General features: G+C 41.5%; 1 protein-coding gene across 2 annotated transcripts in view; it reads left to right on the forward strand.

Moving 5' to 3' along the window:
- INO80 (INO80 complex ATPase subunit) overlaps positions 1 to 23,348 on the forward strand; it is a 392,097-nt gene that overhangs the window by 182,818 nt on the left and 185,931 nt on the right. For both annotated transcript variants that reach the window (XM_077464921.1, XM_077464922.1), the window contains exon 16: positions 20,382 to 20,524. In XM_077464921.1, the coding sequence (XP_077321047.1) occupies positions 20,382 to 20,524 (143 nt within the window). The remainder of the gene's footprint in view (positions 1 to 20,381; positions 20,525 to 23,348) is intronic.

The raw sequence follows: 23,348 nt of genomic DNA on the forward strand, positions 1-23,348 counted from the left end.
CACTTATTGTATTTATACCATGCACAGCTGCACCAGATTCTGAGTGCTCCAATTTTAGTAAATCTCCCCCTTGTTTCAAAGATAAAAGTCAATACCAACAGAAGTATTGATGGTGCTGGAGCATGCTTAGAGCCTCTGCTAGTAGATTGCTTATGTACAGAAAACTGACAGAAAATCAAAAGTCTCTAGCAGTAGAACTCTAGGAGACTCTGCTGTGGACAAAGCTGTAGTAAGCAGTCCCAGGATCTCAGATTCAGGCATTCAATCCTTTTGGGAATATTGAGTAGTTGTCCCTAAAAGCAGCCGTAGAGTAGTAGCTAAGGTCACCTGTTGCAGCTAAACTGCCCTTTGTGTGTCCTTGAAAATTCATGTTGCACAGCATAGCTAAAAAAATAAAAACCTAGGCCTAAAGTGAAGAAAGGCCTTTTGTATTAACATAGGTAAGCAAAAGGTGCTGATGAGGGTTATGGGTGTCCTGAGGTGAAGTCACTGAAGAAGGGCAGTAGAACTAGACCAGATGATCCACATGGTGTTTCAGAAGAAGGAGGAACAGGGATATAGTACTACTTCCAGGCAGAATGGCAGGGAAGGAAGTGCAGAACACTCAAATCTTCACCTAGCGGATGCTGTCAGTTCACAGTTCACTCAGCTTTAACCATCACTGTATTAAAATGGTGGGAACAGAAACGTTAAAATGGTACCCGACGATATCATCCGTGAGGTAGCTACAGGTGCTTTGGAGACTCAGTCACACCAGAGGCTATGCCACAGCTTTGAGGCCTGGGGAGCACTCTGCTGCTAACTATTGTAGTACACAAAGGTCTGGAAATGGACAGCCCAGTGCCCCAAGGTCACATCCCAGGTTAGCCCCGCAATCCAAAGCTGTTGCTGAGGATACACTGATCCAGATATCTGCCGTGTAATGATTAGCTCAGGTAGTCTTAAAGACGCCAAACTAAAAATATATATGGATTCCAAGTAACTTGATTGAAAAATATTGTAAATTAAAGGGAAAGCAAGAATATAGTTCTAATATTTTTCTCAGCCTGGCTGAGGTAAGGATATCCAACCACATAGAACACTAGCAAAAATGGAGGAAAGATAAGTGGAGGCAGGGTTATAGGGGCAGGCTTAAAGAAGGGACACAAACACACCCCTTTCACACAGAAACAGAGTTGAGGCTGTCTTTACAGGCTGTGTGCTGGAGGACCCTCTCCACCTTTTAGTCTTACTATCTGGAAAATGTGTCCGAGGTGACTCCCGAATATACCAAAGGAAGGAAACAACAGAGTAATGAGGGGGGGGGGGGGGGGAGAATAGTTCTGCGCTATGGGCTGAAAGAAGTGCTAATCGCTGTTGCCTCCACATATACCAACTACCAAAAGGTAGATAGCCAAGATGAAGTGTATGAATGGGTGGGTGGAATTGGTGCAGCTATGTTTGATCTCATGTGTCAAACAGGCATATGCAACAATAATAAACAAATTACCCGCGCTGAATACTAGTATCAATGTGTGCTTAACTTGTTGCTGCTGTGCATGACAAAGTCAAAAATATTATGAAAAAATGTAAACAAGAAGCCAAAGCAAACCCCAAGTGCAATACAAAATAATAAAGTGCAAGTTTTGTGCATGAATGGGCAAGGTAAATGGTAAAAAAAACAAAGCAAAATCCTTTGACAAATTACAAGCATGTAGCCAGTGAAAGACCGTATTGGTTACAAACACCAGTCCCAAATACAACATTTCTTCAAAAGTGCTGCTGTGCAATCAATATTCCAAAGTGCTGTGGTGCTCAAATTTCACACAAGTGATTTGTGCTTCACACACCACCCCCTATGTGGTTAAACTCACCAAATTGAATAGACCCCTTAGCAGTAATGCATGTGGGTCAATCAGGCTTAGACTGGTGAGCAGGGTGATGAGACGCCACTTCAAAACAAATCTTCCTTTGTATTTCAGACTCAAACATAAGGAGAACATCTTGGTTTATTCAGTACGAGGTTAAAAGTCTTGCTAAGACCCCTTTTGCACTGGGGCCGCCAGTGCTTTAGTGGTAAAGCACCACTTTACTGCCGTTTAAGCGTCACGTTTTGCCCGCTAGCTGGCTGCTTTTAAGCCTTGCTAGTGGTGCTTTCCGAATGCTTTTGCATTCATTGCAATAGGCAGGGATCTCGCCTGCGTGCCACCGCTTACCAGACGTGATGTCACTGAGGAGCCAGAATCTGTGTCAACACGTTTTGTCCCTCCCACAGGGAGTTATCAAAGACAGATTCTTGGCTTCTCAGTTGAATAAATAGCCATGTGTGGACCCAAACCACTCGCGTGACCATGATCTCATTTCCCTTTGGGTGTACTCGGCTTCAAATACACCCAAAAAGGCTACTTCCTCATTCATAATATACAATTCAAATAACAAACATATTAACATCCTAATTATAGCAGTGTATCTTTGTACTCCCCTGACAAGTAATCTAATAGCTGATTAACCTCCCTGGTGGTATGATTATTTCAGATTTTAGGTGCTAAAAGCGGTAAAATTATTTTGCATGAAAATTTGGCGTTTTATATTGTAGTCCTGTAATTAGGAATAATTCTCTTAAATCTGTTCAAACCTAGCAGACATCCCGGGTATGATAAAGTTTGAAAAATGAAATCATAAATTATAATATAATAAATAACTATAAATAATTATATCAAATAATAATATAACAATAATAAAAATTATTCAATAATGTAATCAAATCAAAAACACTGAAATTTGCTCAGTTGCAGAATTGTCACTGTCATTCGTTTTCAATATTTGATGACGGATCTCCGCACAAATCGCTATCCCTCAATTCTGCGAGTGATTCCAATTTATTATTGCTGTTTTCTAGCTGGTCTAAAATCATTTTTGATGTAAAGTGACAGTTTTGTTTGCTATGGACAATCTCCAGTTTCCAGGCATAAAGAACAGTTTTTATAATATAAAACTGCATGCAGGACACTGGGCAGACCACTAGGGACAAAGGGGATGTGAAATTATTACATACAGCAATGTAATCTGTAATATTACATTATACTGTATGTATAATGTGTGTTTCACTTTTTGAAATTTGCCGCTGATCTCCGTCCCCGTGCGTCGCAACGCTCGCAGGGAACGGAGATCGGCTCCATGATAGATCGAGTGGAGGACGAGCCGCTCGTACAGCGGGGGGACATCGCTGGATCCAGGGGAAGAAGGTAAGTAATCTCCTCCTGCATTCAGCGATGCGGTCCCGAGTCTGGCTCGGGGTTACTGCTTTTAGTACAAAACTTCCACCCCGAGCCAGACTCGGGAACACCGCCAGGGGGGTTAAGAACTAAAATACTTTAAATTTGGTATTTAAAAATATCAAAATACATTTATTTTTTCTTCCAAAAGCATAAAATGATTGGTGAAAAAATAATAGTAATAATTAAAAGTAAAATAAAAATAAATGTGACTAAAAATAAGAATGAAAAAAATTATACAATTACAATTAAAAATACAATACATTTTTTTTTTAAATAAAAACAAATAAAAAATGAAAAAAAAATGAAATTTTGTTTGGAAAAAGATAAGTAAAAAAAATCTATATATAGAAATAAAAAATGAGATAGAATAATAATATAAATAAAAATAAAACAAGGCCATTTACCAATTAGATAAAAAACAGCTAAGGTCTAAATCTATATTTAAACCCTTAGGGTTCATAGTATTTAACAGATAAATTCGTTTAGTTTTGTTCTGAGAAATAACCTTGATGAGGTTACCTTCCCTCCAGTGCAGGAGTACCCTATCAATAAAACAAAACTTCAGTAATGTGGGGTCACGGTTGTGAACTAATCTATAATGCTTGGACAGGCTATGGTTAACAAACCCCTTTTTTATATTGTTCACATGTTCACGTAGCCTGATTCCAAGTTTTCTAGTGGTTCTCCCCACATACTGAAGCTTGCTTGGGCATTCAAGCAAATATGTAACATGTGCTGTCACAAGAAATTAATTTATCTATATCAAATGTTACCCCTATATTAAGCGACTCAAAATAGGTGGTTTTTCTTTGCCTATTTTTAATTGTCCTGCATGCTGCACTTCTCCCACATGTGAAAAAAAAACACCTGATCCAAGAAAGTGTCAACTCTATGAGGGGGGTTGACCACATCCTTGGCAAGTCTTTTTCTCAGAGTGGGAGGCTTGGTGTAGATAAATTGAGTATTGCTTTGTAAAATTTTATTTAAAGTGTGATCCTTCCAAAGCAATGGCCAGTATTTACATATTATTCTTTCAACCTGCTTGTATTGTCTTGAAAAACTGGTCATAAAGGCCAGACCATAGTTGTTCCTTTTTCCTTATCTTGAAACATTACATCTCTATTCAATTTTAGGACTTGTTCTTGTTTCTAATTGTTTGGGCCTTTAACCTTTTTTCCTGGAATCTTTCTATAGTAAGTACCAGTTCACAAGAGATTTGAACCATTGAGGAATAACTACTATCCTGGGAATAGGGGAGGAGGAAGGGGATAGGGGAGACCACCCAGGAATCATAACCACCATCCCAGGAATTACAACAACTCGAGAGGGTTTTCCAAAGAGGGGCTATGGAGGTCCCCCCTTGGAGGGGGAGGGGGAAACCCAATCACAGGGGGAGAGTATATTCCACCAGAGAGAATGGAGGAGGAATGGACACCCTGGTATTACAACACACCACCACAACACAATGGCAGAGAGGAAAGAAACCAAATCCAGAGCATGTAGTGGAGGGCAGAGGAAAAAGAAAGAGATGTAGGACAAGGAATTTTCAATTTAAGCAATGCTGATTTTACAGAAGCTGAGTTGCATGTTTTAGAGTTAGATTTAAAATTTGCCCCTGTCAGGAACCATGAAACAGACTGAGAAAGAAGTGCAATCAAATCACACTTGTTTATTAATAATAAAGATAAAAAGGTAAATAGGAAAAAGCGTAGTCAAGCAGTCCAGTAGCCAGATCGGGTAGTCAGCGAGTCCAATGTTCATAAACCAGATCGGGTAATCAGCCAGTCCAGAAGTCAGGGATCCAAGGAGAGCAACTGCAAGCCGGATAAGAAGTTAGGATGGATGTCAGCAAGCAGTCTTGAAACAAACAGCAGGAGATGGTTCCTAGTGATGTGACCAAACGGGAAGGCAATGGAGAAATAAGCTGGAAGACTTTAAATAGGCAGGTCAGACGAGCATCATTGGGAACAGCTGGTAACTGTGGAGAGAGAAGAGAGCTGGCAATTAGCCGACAGCTGAGTGGCCAGCCCAGAGGAGGAAGGGCTAAGACAGCCCTGACAGCCCGAGACAGGAATCTGAAGAAATTCAATGTTTTTAGTGACTTAGAAACATTTTGGAGGAAAACAAACATTAAAAAACACTTTGCCAATGGTAAACAAAAGGGGGGCAAGGAAGAAAAACAATTTCAGCATACACAGCTTCGTGTCTAACCCCAAAGTAGCCAACAACCATTTTAGTGAGGTTTTCAGGATCCTGGTTGAACAGGTTCTTGATGAGCTAAAGATTACATCAGGAAGGTGGAAGAAAGATATTGAAAAAGGCCTTAAAATGCTAGATAAAAATAAAGAATTGGTTATTAGGCCAGCGGATAAAGGACGAGGACTGGTGATCCTAAATAAAGCTAGTTACATGACAGCATTAAATAGATTGGTAGATGACAAAGATGCTTATGAAAAATTAAAGGGGAACCCTACAAAAAAGTACAGGGTCAAATTTAAAAAAAAATGGTTAAAGCACAGAGAGAAGATTGTATCAATAAAAGAGAAGCAAGGTATTTATTACCGGACGCCCTAGAATGCCAGGTATTTATCAAACACCGAAAATTCACAAATGTATGGTCAAACCTCCAAGGAGACCAGTAATAAGTGATAAGTGCCATTGACTCTCTCTTTAGTAGGTTGGTAGAATTATCTGGATTGTTTTTTCAAACCATTGGCTCAGGAATTCCCAGCCTACCTAAGAGACAGTAAGGAGTTGATCAACCTGCTTAGAAATGTTGAAGTGTCATATGATTCTATTCTAGCGAGTATTGATGTTAACTCGTTCTATACAAACATCAAGCAAAGGTATGCCCTGGAGGCAGTAACATGGGCCCTACAAAGGACAAACTTAAAAGAAAACAAAAAGAATTCCTGGTAAAAGCACTGGATCTGGCTACAAGTGAAAACTTCTGGCATGATGGCAATCATTGTAGGCAAAATAAGGGAGTTGCCATGGGGGCCAAATATGCACCCTTAGTGGCAAACATTTTTATAAGTAAATGGGAACATGAAGCCATATATGGGGGAATCCAGACCAGAATTGAGGTTATACAAGAGGTATATCGACGATATCCTCATTGTGTGGGTGGGAATGCTTTAAACCTTTTTTGGATTTCTTACAAAAACTAAATAACAACACCTATGGAATTTATTTTTCAGAAACACATGATAAAATAGCTGTACATTTTTTGGATTTAGTTATTTTTAAGAAAAATGGCAAATTAAATACACGTTCTTATTTCAAGGAGGTTGCCCGGAATGGTTACATGAAGTTGCCATCACCCCTTGATGGCTAAATGGGGTACCTAAGAGCCAGATGATGAGAATATGTAGGAATTGTGATGATGAAGCAGATTATAACAGCCAAACAACAATAATTATAGAAAGATTCCAGGAAAAAGGTTACAGGCCCAAAGAATTAGACTCTTTTCACACTGGGGCATTTTTCAGGTGCTTTTTCGCTAAAAATAGGAACTGTAAAGCACCTGAAAAACACCTCCCCTGCAGTCCCAGTGTGAAAGCCAGAGTCCTTTCACACTGGGGCAATTCGCTGGCAGGACGTTAAAAAATGTCCTACAAGCAGCATCTTTGGTGTGGTGAAGGAGCTGTGTATCCACCGCTCCTGCCTGTTGAAATGAATGGGCACCACTGCCAAAGCACCTCAGCAGCAAAGCTACGTGGCAGAGCTGCACGATTAATAGTTAAAAAAACCGCAATCTCGATTCACACCACCCCCCCACGATCTATCCCGCTGAGTAGGCGATTCTTTCATATAAACAAGTGGAGAGATTATCTGCTCACTCAGCTGTCAAAAGAAAGCATCCCAGGCAATCAGCCAAGTTTAGAACTTGGATCATTGTAACTAACGATTACTTCTTAGATCAAAGGGATAGAACTTCTTGTGTAAAGAAATAATCTGGGCAGTTTGCCAAGCTTTCAACCATGTGTAAATGCAGGAAGTTTAACCACTTAGTCTAACTCTTTTTCTGACACTTCTTTCTTAAGTTAAAATCAATATTTTTTGCTAGAAAATTACTTGGAACCCCCAGACATTTTATATATATATATATATATATATATATATATATATATATATATATATATATATATATATATATATATATATATATATATATATATATATATATAATATATATCATTTAATTTTATCAGAGACCCTAGGGAATAAAATGGCAATTGCTGCAATATTTTATGTCACATTATATTTTCCCAGCAGTCTTTCAAATGCAATTTGTTGGAAAAAATTACACTTCAATAAATAAAAAAATAATGAAACAGTAAAGTTAGCACAATTTGTTTGGTTTTAATATGAAAAATGATGTTACACCGTGAGAATTGTGAGAGAATCGTGATCTATCTTCTAAGCAAAAAAAATAGTGATTCTCATTTTAGCCAGAATCGTGCAGCTCTACTACACGGGTGCATTTAACCCTTTATTCAGCTGCTAGCAGAGTGCTTTTAACCCCCACTATCGGCTGAATAAAGGGTTAAATGCACCGTGTAGTAAAGCTGCACGATTCTGGCTAAAATGAGAATCACAATTTTTTTGCTTATAAGATAGATATAGTGCCGCTGAAATGACGGTAAATCGCTTAAGCGGTAAGCGTGTGTAAAAGGTCAATGAGTTTCTGGACTCCTGACAGACCCTTGTATCTTTCATCCAGTACTGCACTGATGTTTCTGGATTCTGAGTCATGGCAAAAGAAAAGAATTGTCAAAGGATCTGCGGGAAAAGGTAGTTGAACTGTATAAAACGGGAAAGGGATATAAAAAGATATCCAAGGAAATGAGACTGCCAATCAGCAGTGTTCAAACTCTAATCAAGAAGTGGGAAATGAGGGGTTCTGTTAAAACCAAACCACGGTCAGGTAGACCAACTAAGTTTTCAGCCACAACTGCCTGGAAAATTGTTCGGGATGCAAAGAAAAATCCACAAATAACTTCAGGTGAAGTACAGGACTCTCTGAAAACGTGTGGCTATTTCAAGATGCACAATAAGGAGGCACTTGAAGAAAGATGGGCTGCATGGGCGAGTCACCAGAAGAAAGCCACAACTAAGCAAATGCCAAAGTATCCCGCTTACAATACACCAAACAGCACAGAGACAAGTCTGAAACCTTCTTGCGCAAAGTTTTGCTCAGAGTTAGAGTGATAAGACCAAAATTGAGCATTTTGGCCACAACCATAAACACTACATTTGGAAAGGAGTCAACAAGGACTATGATGAAAGGTACACCATTCCTGTGAAACACGGAGATGGATCGCTGATGTTTCAGGGATGTGTGAACTACAAAGGCACAGCACAGGAAATTTGGCCACAATTGATGGCAAGATGAATGCAGTATGTTATCAAAAAATAGGAACATTTGCCATCATAAGCCAGGAAGCTGCACATGGGACGTACTGGACATTCCAATATGACAATGATACAAAACACAAGGCCAAGTCGACCTGTCATTGGCTACAGCAGAATAAAGTGAAGGTTCTGGAGTGGCCATCTCAGTCTCCTGACCTCAATATCATTGAGGCACTCTGGGGACATCTCAAACGTGCAGTTTATGCAGCCCAATCATTTACAAGAACTGGAGGCTTTGTACCAAGAGGAATGGGCAGCTTTACCATCTGAGAAGATAGAGCCTCATCCAACAATACCGCAAAAGACTTCAAGGTGTCATTGATGTTAAAGGGGGCAATAAACGGTATTAAGAACTGGGGTATGTAAACTTTTGGTCAGGGTCATTTGGGTATTTTCTGTTTGCGATTATGATTTAAAAATGACGTTGATTGATAATAAATGGCTTCAGCCAAACACTAACCATGAGGGAAAGAAAAGTTTTTGTGTTATCATTCATATTCTCTGAAAAACAGCCAAGAAATCATAAATTCTGCTAGGGTATGTAAACTTATGAGCACAACTGTATAAGCAAATGTTCAGTGGTAAATTTGAGTAAAGTAGGTGGTGCCAAAAACGTGCATGTATTTGGGCAGTATCTTTGTGTTACATTCGTGCCCCCCCTCTTGTGCTGCACTCACCAGATGACACTACCCATCAACGAGTAACTACCCCCCCACAGTATCAAATGACTGTAGATGAGATCTTCACAGCTACCTCCTTGGTCATGTCCGTCCACAGTGAGCTCATAAAAACATTAATGATAGTAACCCATAGCATGACTCCCTATAACTATTTTATTGTGCAAAATAATCAGTAAACTTAAAGGAATCCAAATACAGGCATTGTATACAAAAAACAGGAAGTCTAGGTCACGGTGCGTTTCACGGACCAAAACCGTATGTGACATAATGATGCAATAGCTCAGCCTTATGCATTTCGTCACAGGGACTTCATTGGAAGCGACCCCATCTACAGTCCTTTGATACTGTGGAGGTTAGTTACCCTTTGATGGGTCTCCAGTGGCAATTTTCCATCGACCAGTACACATGCCTGATGACCTGGTGAACAAATTCCCAGTTTTCTTGGATAATATACATACATTCTCTATTTATATACAGTCTTTGTGTGAGGACCTGGCACCACCCTGTTTGGCCTGATGTGTTTGGCGACGCATCTATTGGAGCATGCCATTGCTGCATATATTTATTTTATACATATGATTATTATTATTATTCTATACATATGCACCCATCTCCGTCCCTGAAGAAGGAAGGAACATACATTTCCGAAACGAGTAGGGTTGCTCGGTGAACCTCCACAAGAATTTTGGCCATTCACTGCATCGGGGACAACATTATGTTCTAATTGATCCGAACTTTAGGCTGCTCTATGTATATGTATCTTTAATGTCCTCATGCAATGCACTTTATGATGTAATGTAGTTTAGACCATGTGGTCAACCTTGTTTCTTTATTGTACATCACGGTACACAGAGCCAAAATAATTACTGTATGGGTTATATGTCACGTTCAGGTGATGGACACTGGCACACCCTAGCCAGGAAGTTCAACTCCCCATGTAACCCCTCCCCTTACCGGTAGTACCTCAGTTTTTTCACTAGTGTCTTAGGTGTTGGTCACAAGTAAAGATGTGCTGTGCTGAGCTCCGTTGGAGAAATCTTTGCTGGGGCAAGCCATGCAACCGGATCAATTCAAAGTGTCTTTTCAGGCCAAATTGAATGGTTCCTGGGCCTTGTGGTGGAAACCAGGTTTTGCCTGTTACGCTTCTCTTTTTAGAGGGCTGGACTCCGGGATCCAGTGCTTTTATATTTTTTTCAGCCGTATTTCCTGGTGGGGTGCTTTACAGGCCCAGGGGTGTGGAAACCCAGATAAAAAGGGGCCCTGGTCCCTAAAGGTTTTTTAAACGGCGCCCACCGTGAGTGTTGAAGATTGGGTTTGTCTGGTTTACCACAGAACCCTGCAGCTGGATAAGGTAAGTGGAGATTCCTAAGGAATTTTTCTAATTCTTGTGGGTTTTCTCCTTTAAAGTAAATGTCATACCTAAAGTCGCCACCGGGGGCTGTCAAGAGCACGTACCTGATTCCATGCTTGTCAGTCTCGCTCTGTGTCAATACAAGCTGCACGCTTTCTCCAGCCCAAGCCCAGATAAGACGTGGGAAGGGGGTTTTTTCTTTTAAAACACCCCCCACCTGGACAGCTTCTCTCCAGGAGGCAAAAGGAGCATTGACCAGTTGGCTCCCGCTGCCGCCTCCATAATGGCGGTTCTCTATCCATCTGCTCTCCTCCTCCGGAGGATCAAAGGACGCTCGCACGGGAAAACAGTTGTTTTTTAAAAAGAGTGGGGGGCATGGTGGGAAGATGGAGAAAGGGGGGCGGTGCTTAGCGCGCCGTTGACGTGCCTCAGACGTTCACAAAAGCAGGGCTATGTAAGCTATAAAGTTCACCTTTTTTCAGGTGCATTCAGCTGTCAGAGGGACACAGAGCAGACTGGGGCATGTGAATGTTGGTGACACAGGCATTTCCAGGGCACATTTTCTTAGCATCAGGCATCAGAGTACATCATGGGACACAGAGGTCCCTCCCCTCTTTCTGGTTTCACATGTATTGCTTTGCTACAAAACTGAGGTACTCCCGGTAAGGGGAGGGGTTATATGGGCAGTTAAACTTCCTGTCTAGGGTGTGCCAGTGTCCATCACCTGAAGGTGCTTATAACCCATACAGTAATTACTGTGGCTCTGTGTCCTGTGATGTACTCCAAGAAAAGGATTTTACAGGTAAGCTGTTATAAAAATCCTATTTTAATCAATTCTAATAACATTTTGCATACTTTTATAATCTTTGTTATATATCTTTACTGTTTTTCACATTCTGCCTTAAAAGTCCCAAATCTGGGCAATCATTTTCTAAACTTTGATAGGTAGTGTCATCCAGTGAGTGCAGCACAAGTGGGGGGGCATGAGTGTGACACAAAGATACTGCCTGATTTACATGCATGTTTTTGGCAGCGCCTACTTCACTCTAATTTTCCTTTTGCTTATATGAATTGGTGGATTTTTATTTGAATTTATGGACTTTATTATGCTATCATGTTTACACAGATACTTTGATTATATTGTACTTGCACATTTGCACTTTATTTTAGGGCATAGTTTCATATGGGATTTGCACTCAGCACTTTTTACATTAGGGTGTTGTATACGCCTATTTCTTTGGTGTTTTTTTTTTGCACGTATGGCTTTGACATGGGTTTAAACATTTCACACTAAGTGCCAATTCCACCCACCCATTCATCCACTCAACAGAGTAATGACACTTAGTGCTTACACAGTAGAATTATGTGCTTTGTTCAGATTTCATGTCTGAGGTTTACAACCACTTTAATGTTTGCCAATGTCTGATCCTCCTGAAGGTGTCAGTATATACCAACTGTTTAAGAATTTTTGCAATTCATGTGTCCCTTAACTACTTAAGCCCCGGACCATTTTTCTGGCCAAAGACCAGAGCACATTTTGCGATTCGGCACTGCGTTGCATTAACTGACAATTGCACGGTCGTGCGATGTGGCTCTCGGATTGGTATATCCCTGCGTGTTCCTAATGGGTATGGAGCAGAGCCAGAGGGGATACTTTCCTTTCCTTCCAATGAATAGGTGTCAGGGATCGCTCAGATGCTCCTTATACCAGGGTAAAAAGAGGGAATAAAGAGCATTTCAGTGTATAGATTGCACAATGTAAAAACTGCGCCAAGCTCGTACCTGACTGTCCTTTCCGGTGTCTGTATGCCTCTTAGTATCCTACGCATTACTTCACAACACACGTGACTGGGATGAGGCTTTCCTCGTGTTGAGAGTATATTGGTTTGCCCAAAAATTATAGCATTTTATGGCATTTTTATTATAATTTTTTTTTTACTAGTAATGGCGGCGATCTGCGATTTTTATCAGGACAGTGACATTATGGAGGACACGGATCATTTTGACACATTTTTGGGACCATTGTCATTTTTACAGTGGTCAGTGCTATAAAATTGCACTGATTACTGTAAAAATTACACTGGCAGTGAAGGGGTTACCCACTAGCTGGTTAGGAAGGTGTTAAGTGTATCCTGGGGAGTGATTCTAACTTTTAGAGGGAGGGGCTGTGTGTGACACATCACTGATCATAGCTCTCGATCACAGGGAGCTATGATCAGTCACAGTGTCACTAGGCAGAACGGGGAGATGCTTGTTTACATTAGCTTCTCCTCGTTCTTCAGCTCCGTGAGGCGATCGTGGGTATCCCCGCGGACTCTACGTAATCCTACTCACGCAGCTGCCATTGGCGCACACGTGGCCACGCGGCGGCAAATTCAAAGGGACATACCTGTACGCCCATTTGCCCAGCCGTGCCATTCTGCCGACATAAATGTACATACGGCGGTCGGCAAATGGTTAATGAATGAGAACGAAAATTGTATATGCTCCATTTCAAGATAAGCATTTGTAAGCTAATAATTTTACTAGAATCCTACATTGTTTTGTTGGTAAAATGCTTGATAGGTTATTCCACACATTGCTTGAGTACTAAAATGTACCTAAAAACCCTTCAGACAAAACACAGTATTCAGTAATGAAATGTGAACAGCTGGTCTTATTTGTTTTTGAATGTTTTGGCTAGAAATACCGTTCTACAACATTTGAGCCTGCACCATGAAATAAAACCTTTCTGTAACACTGTTCCACATCTATTGTGGTCATACGTTCATTCCCCCCCCCCCCCCCCCCCAAATTCCTGACTTTTGGCTAGCAGAGATCTCCAAACTATGGCCCTTCATGTATGTGTAGTTCCCCAGCTACACATCCCATCCCATGAGGCATTGTAAAACGCTGATATTCACATACATGACTAGGCATGATGGGAATTGTAGCTCCTGAGCAACTGGAGGGCCATAGTTTGGAGACCCCTGGGCTAGAGTGAGGTAATTGAATTTACCTTGATATCAACAACCTGTAATCCTTTGTAGAGCAGTATTTAGACTGGAAGTGTGAGAGCCAGCACTAGGAGCCAACCAGGTTGGTGTAGTAGTGCACATGTGCTGACAGGAGGAGAGAGAAGTGTACCTTGTCATTGTTCTGCTGCTCCATTATTGACCAAATAATGGAGCAGCACAGTGGAGTGTTTTCTTGAACACATAGTTGTGCTGTCTGGCTTGAGTGTCCCGATTACAAAACCAGCCACACAAAATTAGAAATTCCTTAACAAATAAATCAATTGCTGTCTATGTATTTTAACTGTATTTTGCTCTTTCTCGTTCAGAATTTTTTATTTTATGTTAAAATAAATTACATGTACAGAATATAAGACAAATTATGTGATACCAGAAATAAAAAGTAGACATATTGAAGTACGGATGATACAAAGCAAAGAAGAATTTCAAGATATTCTCGTGGGAATGACAATAAATGGCCTTATATATTTTAGAATTTGAAAACATTCTTATAGCTGAGTTTGAAACATTTTAATCCCAAGAAAATATAAATATGTTTATCTAGAAGATCCAGTAGTTCCGCCCGAGCTTCTGTAAGTTCCTTAAGCGTAGCTAAAGCTTGGGATTGCTTGTGGGCCGACTCAAGTCTCCTAATTCGGGCAGTAAGGTCGGTATATAGCTTTTTCCTGTCTCGGTTACGCTTAGCTGTCAATGCTATTAATATACCCCTGATGGTACATTTGTGTGCTGCCCAGTTATTTAAAGGGGAAGTGTCTTCTGCCTTATTTTCGGTGAAAAAATGTTTCAGTTGTATAGTGAGTTCTTGCATAGCGGATGGGTCAGTGAGTAGAGAAGAATCAAGTCTCCAAATCGGGGCTGAAGATTTGATTATTGGGAATTGTAGTGTAATAGAAATTGGGTGGTGGTCCGAAAGGACCATCGGATCTATCGAAGCCTTTTGCAATAACGGGAGGTCTTTCTGCGTTAAAAATAAAAAATCAATGCGTGAATATCTGTCGTGAGGGGCCGAATAATATGTATAATCCCTGCCGTCTGGGTTTAAAGTGCGCCATGTATCGTGAAGTAGGACAGTAGTCAAAGAGGTATTAATAGTCTTTAAGGCTCTATACGGGAGGGAGGACGTCCCGGAGGACGTGTCAAGGATGGGCACGAGGGGAACGTTAAAATCTCCACCCAGGACTACAATTCCTTCCTGGAAAGAGGCTAGCGTAGTCGTTATATCTTTAAAAAAGGGGACCTGTTTGGTGTTTGGGGCATATATATTGACTAAGGTAATTGTCATGCCAGCATATTGACCTTTAAGGAAAATGAATCTACCATTGGTATCTATTAGTTGATCGGTGAGTTGGAATAGACAATTTTTATGAAACAGTATAGATACCCCTTTCGATTTTGTTAAAGGGGATGTTGCATGAAAGGCGATGGGGTAGTGGTTGTCTGTGAGTTTCGGGACTGAGTTCGTCTTGAAGTGGGTTTCTTGCAGAAAAATAATATCTGCTTTACTCCTATGCATTGTAAAGAGGAGTTTGGATCTTTTCTCTGGAATATTCAAGCCTTTAGCATTAAGCGAGATAATTTTTGTCTGAAGTGGAGTTGTTGGATTCGGAGTGGGAGGCATTATCAAATTTAAGTTTAAGACAAACTACAATATCAGTAGGGTACGTATCTATCCCCGATCAGAGTATATTTAAACACTAGTACCTGAGCTTAGGAACTTTGGAGAGAACCTCTGTCTATATTGGAAAATATAGGGCAGATAAAGCATGACTGATTCGGTGGTCGGAAAAACGGTGATCGTTCAACGATGAACAAAAGTACAACTGGCGTTGGGGAGTCCCCTAGAACCGTGTAAGGGTCAAAGGGATTACCTATGTACAATAGCCAGTTAAGTTCAGTGGTGTTGGGTAAAATATCGTATTGTGAGCTTTATATGCACCACTGCGGTGGGGTTGACTCAACTATGGGTGAAGTGAGATATGTAAGTGAAATCGACACTCTATTGTAGCTATTAATGTTATAATGGGCCAACGGTCTCCACCTAACAATAAGGGAAACCGATGGTCCAGAACCAGATCCGAAAAATGTCAAAACTACCCTCTAGCCGTCTGGTCCGCAGCCAGAACTGAAACCTTCATAGAAAAAAAAAAAAAAAAGTTGAGAAGTGTGGGGGGTGTTGTTTAAGTATTGGTGTAGCCCAGAATGCAAGTCAGAGCGTGGCATGGGATATACTGCTAAGCGAAGAATGTCGTAGAAACATCAGTCTCCCAGACGTCATGCTCCTGGTACACTCCTGCATTATCATATATAACATTGAGTATGTCTGTTAGCCTGAATAAAAATAAAATAAAAATTTCCACTCGTCCTGAACCACAGACCAAGGGCAGTCTCGTATGTGCAAATGACATCCACTAGGTGGTGCGTTATGAACAAAAAATCAAAAACTTGAAATGTAACATATAACCAACATCAAACTTAAACAGAAAGAGACTTTCTCATCACTCCCTTGAGTACGGGAAATAGAAGAATCCTCCTTCAGCCTAACTTTACAGCCCTGTCTGTATACAAGCCCTTTCACGTGTGGTATCATTGGCGGGAGTGTCTTGTCTTTAAATATAATTTTGGTAGGAAGTCCAGTCTGTCGGATATGGTCCATGTTGCAGTCCGAAACCCTTAATCGAAGCACTGGAGATTAGGTATGGTGTTGACCTTGAGTGGTCAATATGAAAGAGCAAAGCTAGTTTTGACGTTGAAACGTTTCCTTTGAAGCATAAAGGAGGTCCGTTCGAAGTCATCAGTGCAATGTCGTGACCAATAGCCCGTTCGGAATTGCCGATGGATGTTTTTTTTAGAAGATTTGTCCGACGGGATGGCAGATTTTGCGCAATCATTATAAGACCCGATTGGAGAAATAAAAAAACGAACGGGTTCAATATAAAGGACCGTTATCTCCAGAGGTGTGTGCAGGATTAGTAAGGAGGGCTGACTGAGTCAAATAACAAGAGAACGTACCTGCCGAGAGAAATCCAATGCAGCCTGGGATGGCACGACAAATCAACAGGCAGAGCATGTTCGGTCGGGCATCAGAGAAAGTCAGGAGGTTTAGAATAAAGCAGGAGTGATGAGAGATGATGGTCAATGACCGAAGGAGCGGTTTAGCGATCCCTGCGTGCTCTTCTCGGTAGTGGTGCCGCGGTTGGGCTCGCGGGTATGTATCGGATGCGGGATCCCCCTCCTGTTCCGTCCATAGATGGAGATCTTCGTCTTCGCGAGATCGGAGTCTGAATCTCCATGTGTTCGTAACCCGAATAGCCTCCGCTACGGGACGGGATCTGAAAGTCAGCATACCTGTTCGGTAGGTCGACATATGGGATGTCAAGCGTACGGCAGAACGAATCTAGCTCTTCCGGAACCCTCAAGGTAGCAGTGCGTCCGTTATGAACGGCTTGAAGGGCGAACGGAAACTTCCACCGGTAACGTATATCCCTGTTTTTCAAGATTTCTAGCAACGGACGGAGGTCCCTCCTGTTCTTCAATGTTATTGCTGACAAATCTTGATATATGTGGATAGGGTGTTCCTCGTACGTCAGCCTCGGATGGTCTCGGGCCTTCTTGAGAATTTCCTCCTTGACTGAAAAGTCATCGATATGGCAGATGACATCTCTTGGTGGATCTGCTTCCTTGCCCTTGGGCCGAAGAGCTCTGTGTATGCGCTCCATAGCAATGACATTCTGCTGAGGCCTCTCAAGTAGTTGGTTGAACATGGATGTTACCGCTGGTATCAATTGTTCTTGATCAATCGTCTCGGGTTGGCCACGTACCCGAAGATTGTGCCTGCGGCCTCTGTTATCAATATCCTCGACGTGTCTCTGAAGGTCACGGAGTTGCATGGTGTGGGTGTCTACCCGCCGTTCAGTTTTGCGGATGGCCTGCTGATGAAGTGAGGCCTGAGCTTCCACTGCATTCACTCTGCCCGATATTTCCTGCAGTTCCCGGCGGAGGTCTGATATGGCGGCTGTGAGCGTGTCCTTGATGTCTGTCGCTACCGCCCTCAGATCTTGCAGGCTCGGGTGTTGATGTTGCGGAGAGCGAGCATTGCCTTGTAACAGTGGAGGATCTGTAGGGGTAAGGGTGATGCCGACATGGCCGCGGGCGGGAGGATTCGCCGCCATGTTTGAGCCTTGGCTCCGGAAAAGCTCCGGTATAGTCGGTGATGTACGGGCGCTCAGGTCTCTCGGAGAGCGGGAGCGGGATGTGGAACGACTCCGGGACGAAGTGCCCATGATCTAGGCGATAGCACGTTGTTAGAGTCCCCCGTTATTAGAAGTTCAGGCTGCAGACCAGACGGAGCTCTGAAGTTAAGCAGCCATCTTCATCCAAGGCTAGCCACGCCCCCCCGAAAATATAAATATGTCTAAAATAAAATATATGATTTTAAAGTTTTGACCAAAACTTCTAAAGTATGTTTATAGTAAGTATTATATAGTAAGGGAAGAACATAAAAGGTATATAGGAGAGGAAGGGGAGGGAATAATTCTCCGGAGGAGGTTTTATATATCATCTAATGTTGTAATTCTATAAAAAATCTTAATCACCATAACAATAAAACTCGGTTGTCAATATTATCTGACGTATAATATTTAATCCAGGGTTTCCATATGATATCAAACTTTGTCATCTGGTTTTTATCTATAGCGTCCATTTTAGCATGGATGAAAGATTGATTCATTCTACGTTTGGATTCTGAAATATTCACCACATCTGTTTTCCACGCATTGGCTATAGTCTGCTTTGCGGCTATCAGGAGTGTAAGAACTAATTTGAATTGTTTCTGATTCAAAAAGGCTGGTTTTAAATTAAGGAGATCTATAATTGGGTCTGGGAAAAATTGGACGATCAAAAAATTTTGTAATTATCAGAAAGATCTTTTTCCAAAATGATTGTACAATTGAGCAATGCCACCAGGTATGTATATAGGTACCTTTTTCTGGACAGCCACGAAAGCAGAGGCCAGTGTTGTCTGTTGAAAATTTGGCGATTTTCGCAGGAACCAAATACCAGCGTGTGAGAACTTTATATGATGATTCAGACGCCAATATATTTATATAGGAAGATTTTGTGAAAGACCATATGTTGGACCAAGACCTAGAATCGATCGTACAATCCAAATCTTTTTCCCACTTGGCCACATATTTAGGTATAACAGTATTAGAATTAGATATCAATTGTGTATACAATGATGTAATACGACCTTTAGCATGTGGTTCCTTGAGACAAAATCTTTCAAATTGAGAAATATTATGTAAGTTTACATTTAAATTGAGAAGAGGAGTATAAAAATCTTTGATTTGGAGATATCTGAATATTTCTGATTGTGGAAGCTTATATAATTCACATAGATCTGTAAAAGATTTTATTGATGTAGTTGAAGTTAAATTATATAGACAAGTGATACCAGCCTTAGACCAAGCTTTAAAGGTTTTGGGATATTTCCAGGCTGGATAAAAAGTCGGATTCTTGTGGAAAGATAATAGCGGATTTTGTGGAGATTGCAGACCATGTGAATTTCTATACCTATCCCATATAGATAGAGAGTGCTTAGAAATGGGGTTATTTATAGACTTACGATCCGCAGGTTGTAACCATAATATATTGTTTATAGGAAGAGGATCACAGTCTACAGCTTCAATGAGGACCAATAAAGGAATCTCTGTAGAAGAGTGATATTTTGTTAATTGAGATAATTGAGCTGCCTTATAATATATGTTAAAGTCTGGGAATCCCAAACCACCCAAAGCTTTGGGGAGAACAAGTGTATTTTTGTGAAGTCTGGGTTTTATTTTCCCCCAAGTAAATTTCCTTACTTTTTGTTGAATCAGCCTAAGAAAATATGCAGGAATATGAACCGGGAGAGTTCTGAATAAATATAAAAATTTCGGAAGAACAGACATTTTTATGATATTGATTTTCCCAAACCATGATATCGGCATTGATGACCAATTAGATAACGACCTTGTAATATTTTTTAATAGAGCTGGGTAATTAGCTGCAAATAAATCGGAGGGGTTAGGAGTAAACTGCACACCCAGATATGGGAGGCTATGATCTACCCACTTAAAGGGTAGTGAATTTTGTAAAGATTGTTTATCTTTTTCGACAAGTGAAATGTTTAATGCTGAAGATTTTTGAATATTGACCTTAAGGCCCGAAATAAATGAGAATTCTTGTAGTACAACCATAAGATTTGGGGCCGAAACATGTGGAGAAGATAGAAAAAGGAGAATATTGTCTGCGAATAAACAGAGCTTATGATGAAAGCCACCCATTTCAATACCTGTTATAGTGGGTTTCATCCTAATTCTTTGTGCTAAAGGTTCAATGAGTAAAGCAAATAATAATGGCGAAAGTGGACATCCTTGACGAGTCCCCCTCAGTATATTAAACTCGTCCGATTTGTACCCTGCATATCTGATATAAGCTTTGGGTGTATTTTGCTCTTTTAGGAAAACTTATCTTGGGAACAGTCATTCACATTTTTCTCAGGGATACAGAAAGAATCTTGTATCAGTGTTGTCTTGTTTGTTATCATTTATCAAAGCACAATTACAAGCTTATTTCTAAAACGTATTTTTCACCATTATTCCCTTTTCTTTTGACCTAACAGAAAACCTTGTACACACAAGAAGCCCCTTTCCATGTGGTGATCACCAGCTACCAGCTGGTTGTGCAGGATGTGAAATACTTCCAGAGGGTAAAATGGCAATATATGGTGCTAGACGAGGCCCAGGCGCTGAAGAGCAGTTCTAGGTAATGTTTCAGCATGTTACCATGATTTTTTTGTCTATCATTAGAGATACTCACTAGATTTGGTTTTCCAGTATCTCAAGATATCCAGCTGTTGAGAAGGCCTGCAGAGAATATAGCTGTCTCAACACAGGAATTATTTTTTTTTTTTTAAATCAAATAGATGTTTATTGAGAGAACAGCAAATAAACAAAAAACAGTACTATACATACATTTGTCTACACATAGTGTGGCAGTAGGACCCTGTGCTACCTGGAGGATTGCTGGTTTACGCCAGATTTTGGAGAGACAGACCCGCTGATTGCACAGCTGTGTACTGGGCTATTTTGTTTTGACCTGGCTGTGGCTCAGTGTTCCACCCCAATGGACAGGAAGTCTGTGCATGGGAGTCAGGTGGACCTCCCATTCCCCTGAGAGGAGTCAGAGGCTGCATGTCTGCAGGATGCAGACGTACTTGGTGACAGAGCAGCAAGACACTGATCAGGAGTGAGCTGGGAGAGAGCTTATCTCTAGGAAACTCTTTTGGGTCTGAGGAGCAGACCTAAAGCCTAGGCTAAAGGCCTGAATCATCCGTATGGGAAGAATGTAAGCCAGGATGCTAAAGTCTTGAGTGTGCAAGATACAGTAATGGTGGAACCCCCCTGTGTGGGTACTGATGTCTTTGTGAACTTTTCTATGCTTTAAAATAAAAGTGGGCTACCAGGCCCTTAAACATACAGTTTTGTACTGGCGTACTCGCTAGAAAACACACCTACCGTTTGAGTCTGATAACTCCAATTTTACAATAGTTAAAGTGCACCTTCAAGACAAAGACATTGTCTATACCCCTTTGAGCTATGCTTCGTGAGATGCACCGGAAGGGTACTCCTCCTACTTGTAGGGTTGCATAGCAATCAGAAGGGGCTGCAACCTGAGCAGAAAACAAAAAAAAAGGGAGGGGGGGTGAAACCAGTGAACCTTTCCCTAAGCCGAAGACATCCATGGGGGGGGGGGTGAACCCTCTGGGCGCCATGCTCCCTCCTATTTCCATCATCGTCCCCTTACAGCAGGCATGTCCAAAGTCCGGCCCGCGGGCCAATCGCGGCCCGCGGTCCGGTTTTGAACGGCCCGCCTGGTGTGCTGCGGGATCATGAGCCGATCCCCGTCACTGTGAGAAGCTCCGTCGGCTTCAAAAGTGAAAGTAAAGTGCAGAGGAGTGTGCTGTGCTCTCTGCTTCCCCCTACAGTGCAGTACCCGGCTGAATAAGGAAATGGAATGGAAAGGTACTGTACTACAAGCTAGATTCGTTTTAAAAAGGCTTTATTTATGTGTACGTGTGTGTGTGTGCATGTGTGTCTGTATGTATGTATGTGTGTGCATGTGTGTCTGTATGTGTGCATGTGTGTCTGTATGTATATGTGTGCATGTCTGTCTGTATGTATGTGCATGTGTGTCTGTATGTATATGTGTGCATGTGTGTCTGTATGTATGTGCATGTGTGTCTGTATGTGTATGTGTGCATGTGTGTCTGTATGTGTGTGTGTGCATGTGTGTCTGTATGTGTGTGTGTGTATGTCTGTCTGTATGTGTGTGTGTGCATGTCTGTATGTATGTATGTATGTGTGTGCATGTCTGTCTGTATGCATGTGTGTGCATGTGTGTCTGTATGTATGTATGTGTGCATGTGTGTATGTGTGTGTGTGCATGTGTGTCTGTATGTATGTGTGTCTGTATGTATGTGTGTCTGTGCATGTCTGTATGTATGTGTGTGCATGTGTGTCTATATGTGTGTGTGTGTGCATGTCTGTCTGTATGTATGTGTGTGTGTGTGTGTATGTGTGTCTGTATGTGCATGTGTGTCTGTGTGTGTGTGTGTGCATGTGTGTGTGTGTCTGTGCATGTATGATTGCATGTGTGTGTGTGTCCATGTATGTCTGTATTTATGCGTATGTGCATGTGTGTCTGTATGTATGTGCGTGTATGTCTGTCTGTATGTGTGTGCATGTATGTGTGTCTGTATGTGTGTGCAGCATGTGTGTCTGTATGTATCTGTGTGCATGTATGTGTGTGTGTGTGTGTGTATGTATGTCTGTATGTGCGTGTATGTATGTATGTATGTATGTATGTGTGTGCATGTGTCTGTATGTGTGTGTGTGCATGTGTCTGTATGTATGTAAGTATATGCATGTGTCTGTATGTGTATGCATGTGTCTGTATGTGTGTATGTCTGTGTGTATGTGTATGCATGTGTGTTACTTTTAATCCAGACCTCCCCCCCCATTCTTGTACCATCAGAACTGCTTTTGTGGTGCTTGTGTGTGTGATAGCAGCCAGGATTGCTGCTCCTCTGAAAAGCAATCCATATACAGATCGCTTTTCAGAGGCATTTGAAAGGTGGTAAAGAGGCATTATGTTGCCTCCTCACCACCTGTTTTAAGCCCGTAAATGTAGCATCACTATACCGCAACTGTGCAGTCTACACAGTTGCGGGGTAGTTGCAGTGCAGGCCCATTCACCCTGAGCATACCTCCAGCTGCAGCCACAGCATGTGTACACCCCCAGCTGCTCCCTCTGCAGCTAGAGGGGGAGAAGTTGGGGGTGGTGAAAACAGCTTAACCATGTAGTTTTACTGCCCCTCCAATAAGCCCTTGGTTCACATCTGCATGGCTGCATGCTGTGTGTAGGGCAGCCCATGCATTTCAATGGGCTTCCATACCCACAAAAATGCAGGGAAAGAAGTCCCAGAGCTTTTTTTTTTTTTTTTTATTGCGCTGCACCAAAAGCACCCCATGTTTCTAATGTGTGGGGTACCATTAAGACTTAACGGTACCCCTAAAGAACAGAGCAT

This window comes from Lithobates pipiens, unplaced genomic scaffold (assembly GCF_037356315.1).
Source record: "Lithobates pipiens isolate NorthernLeopardFrog02 unplaced genomic scaffold, aLitPip1_a1.2 Scaffold_30, whole genome shotgun sequence".
Lineage (NCBI taxonomy): Eukaryota > Metazoa > Chordata > Amphibia > Anura > Ranidae > Lithobates > Lithobates pipiens.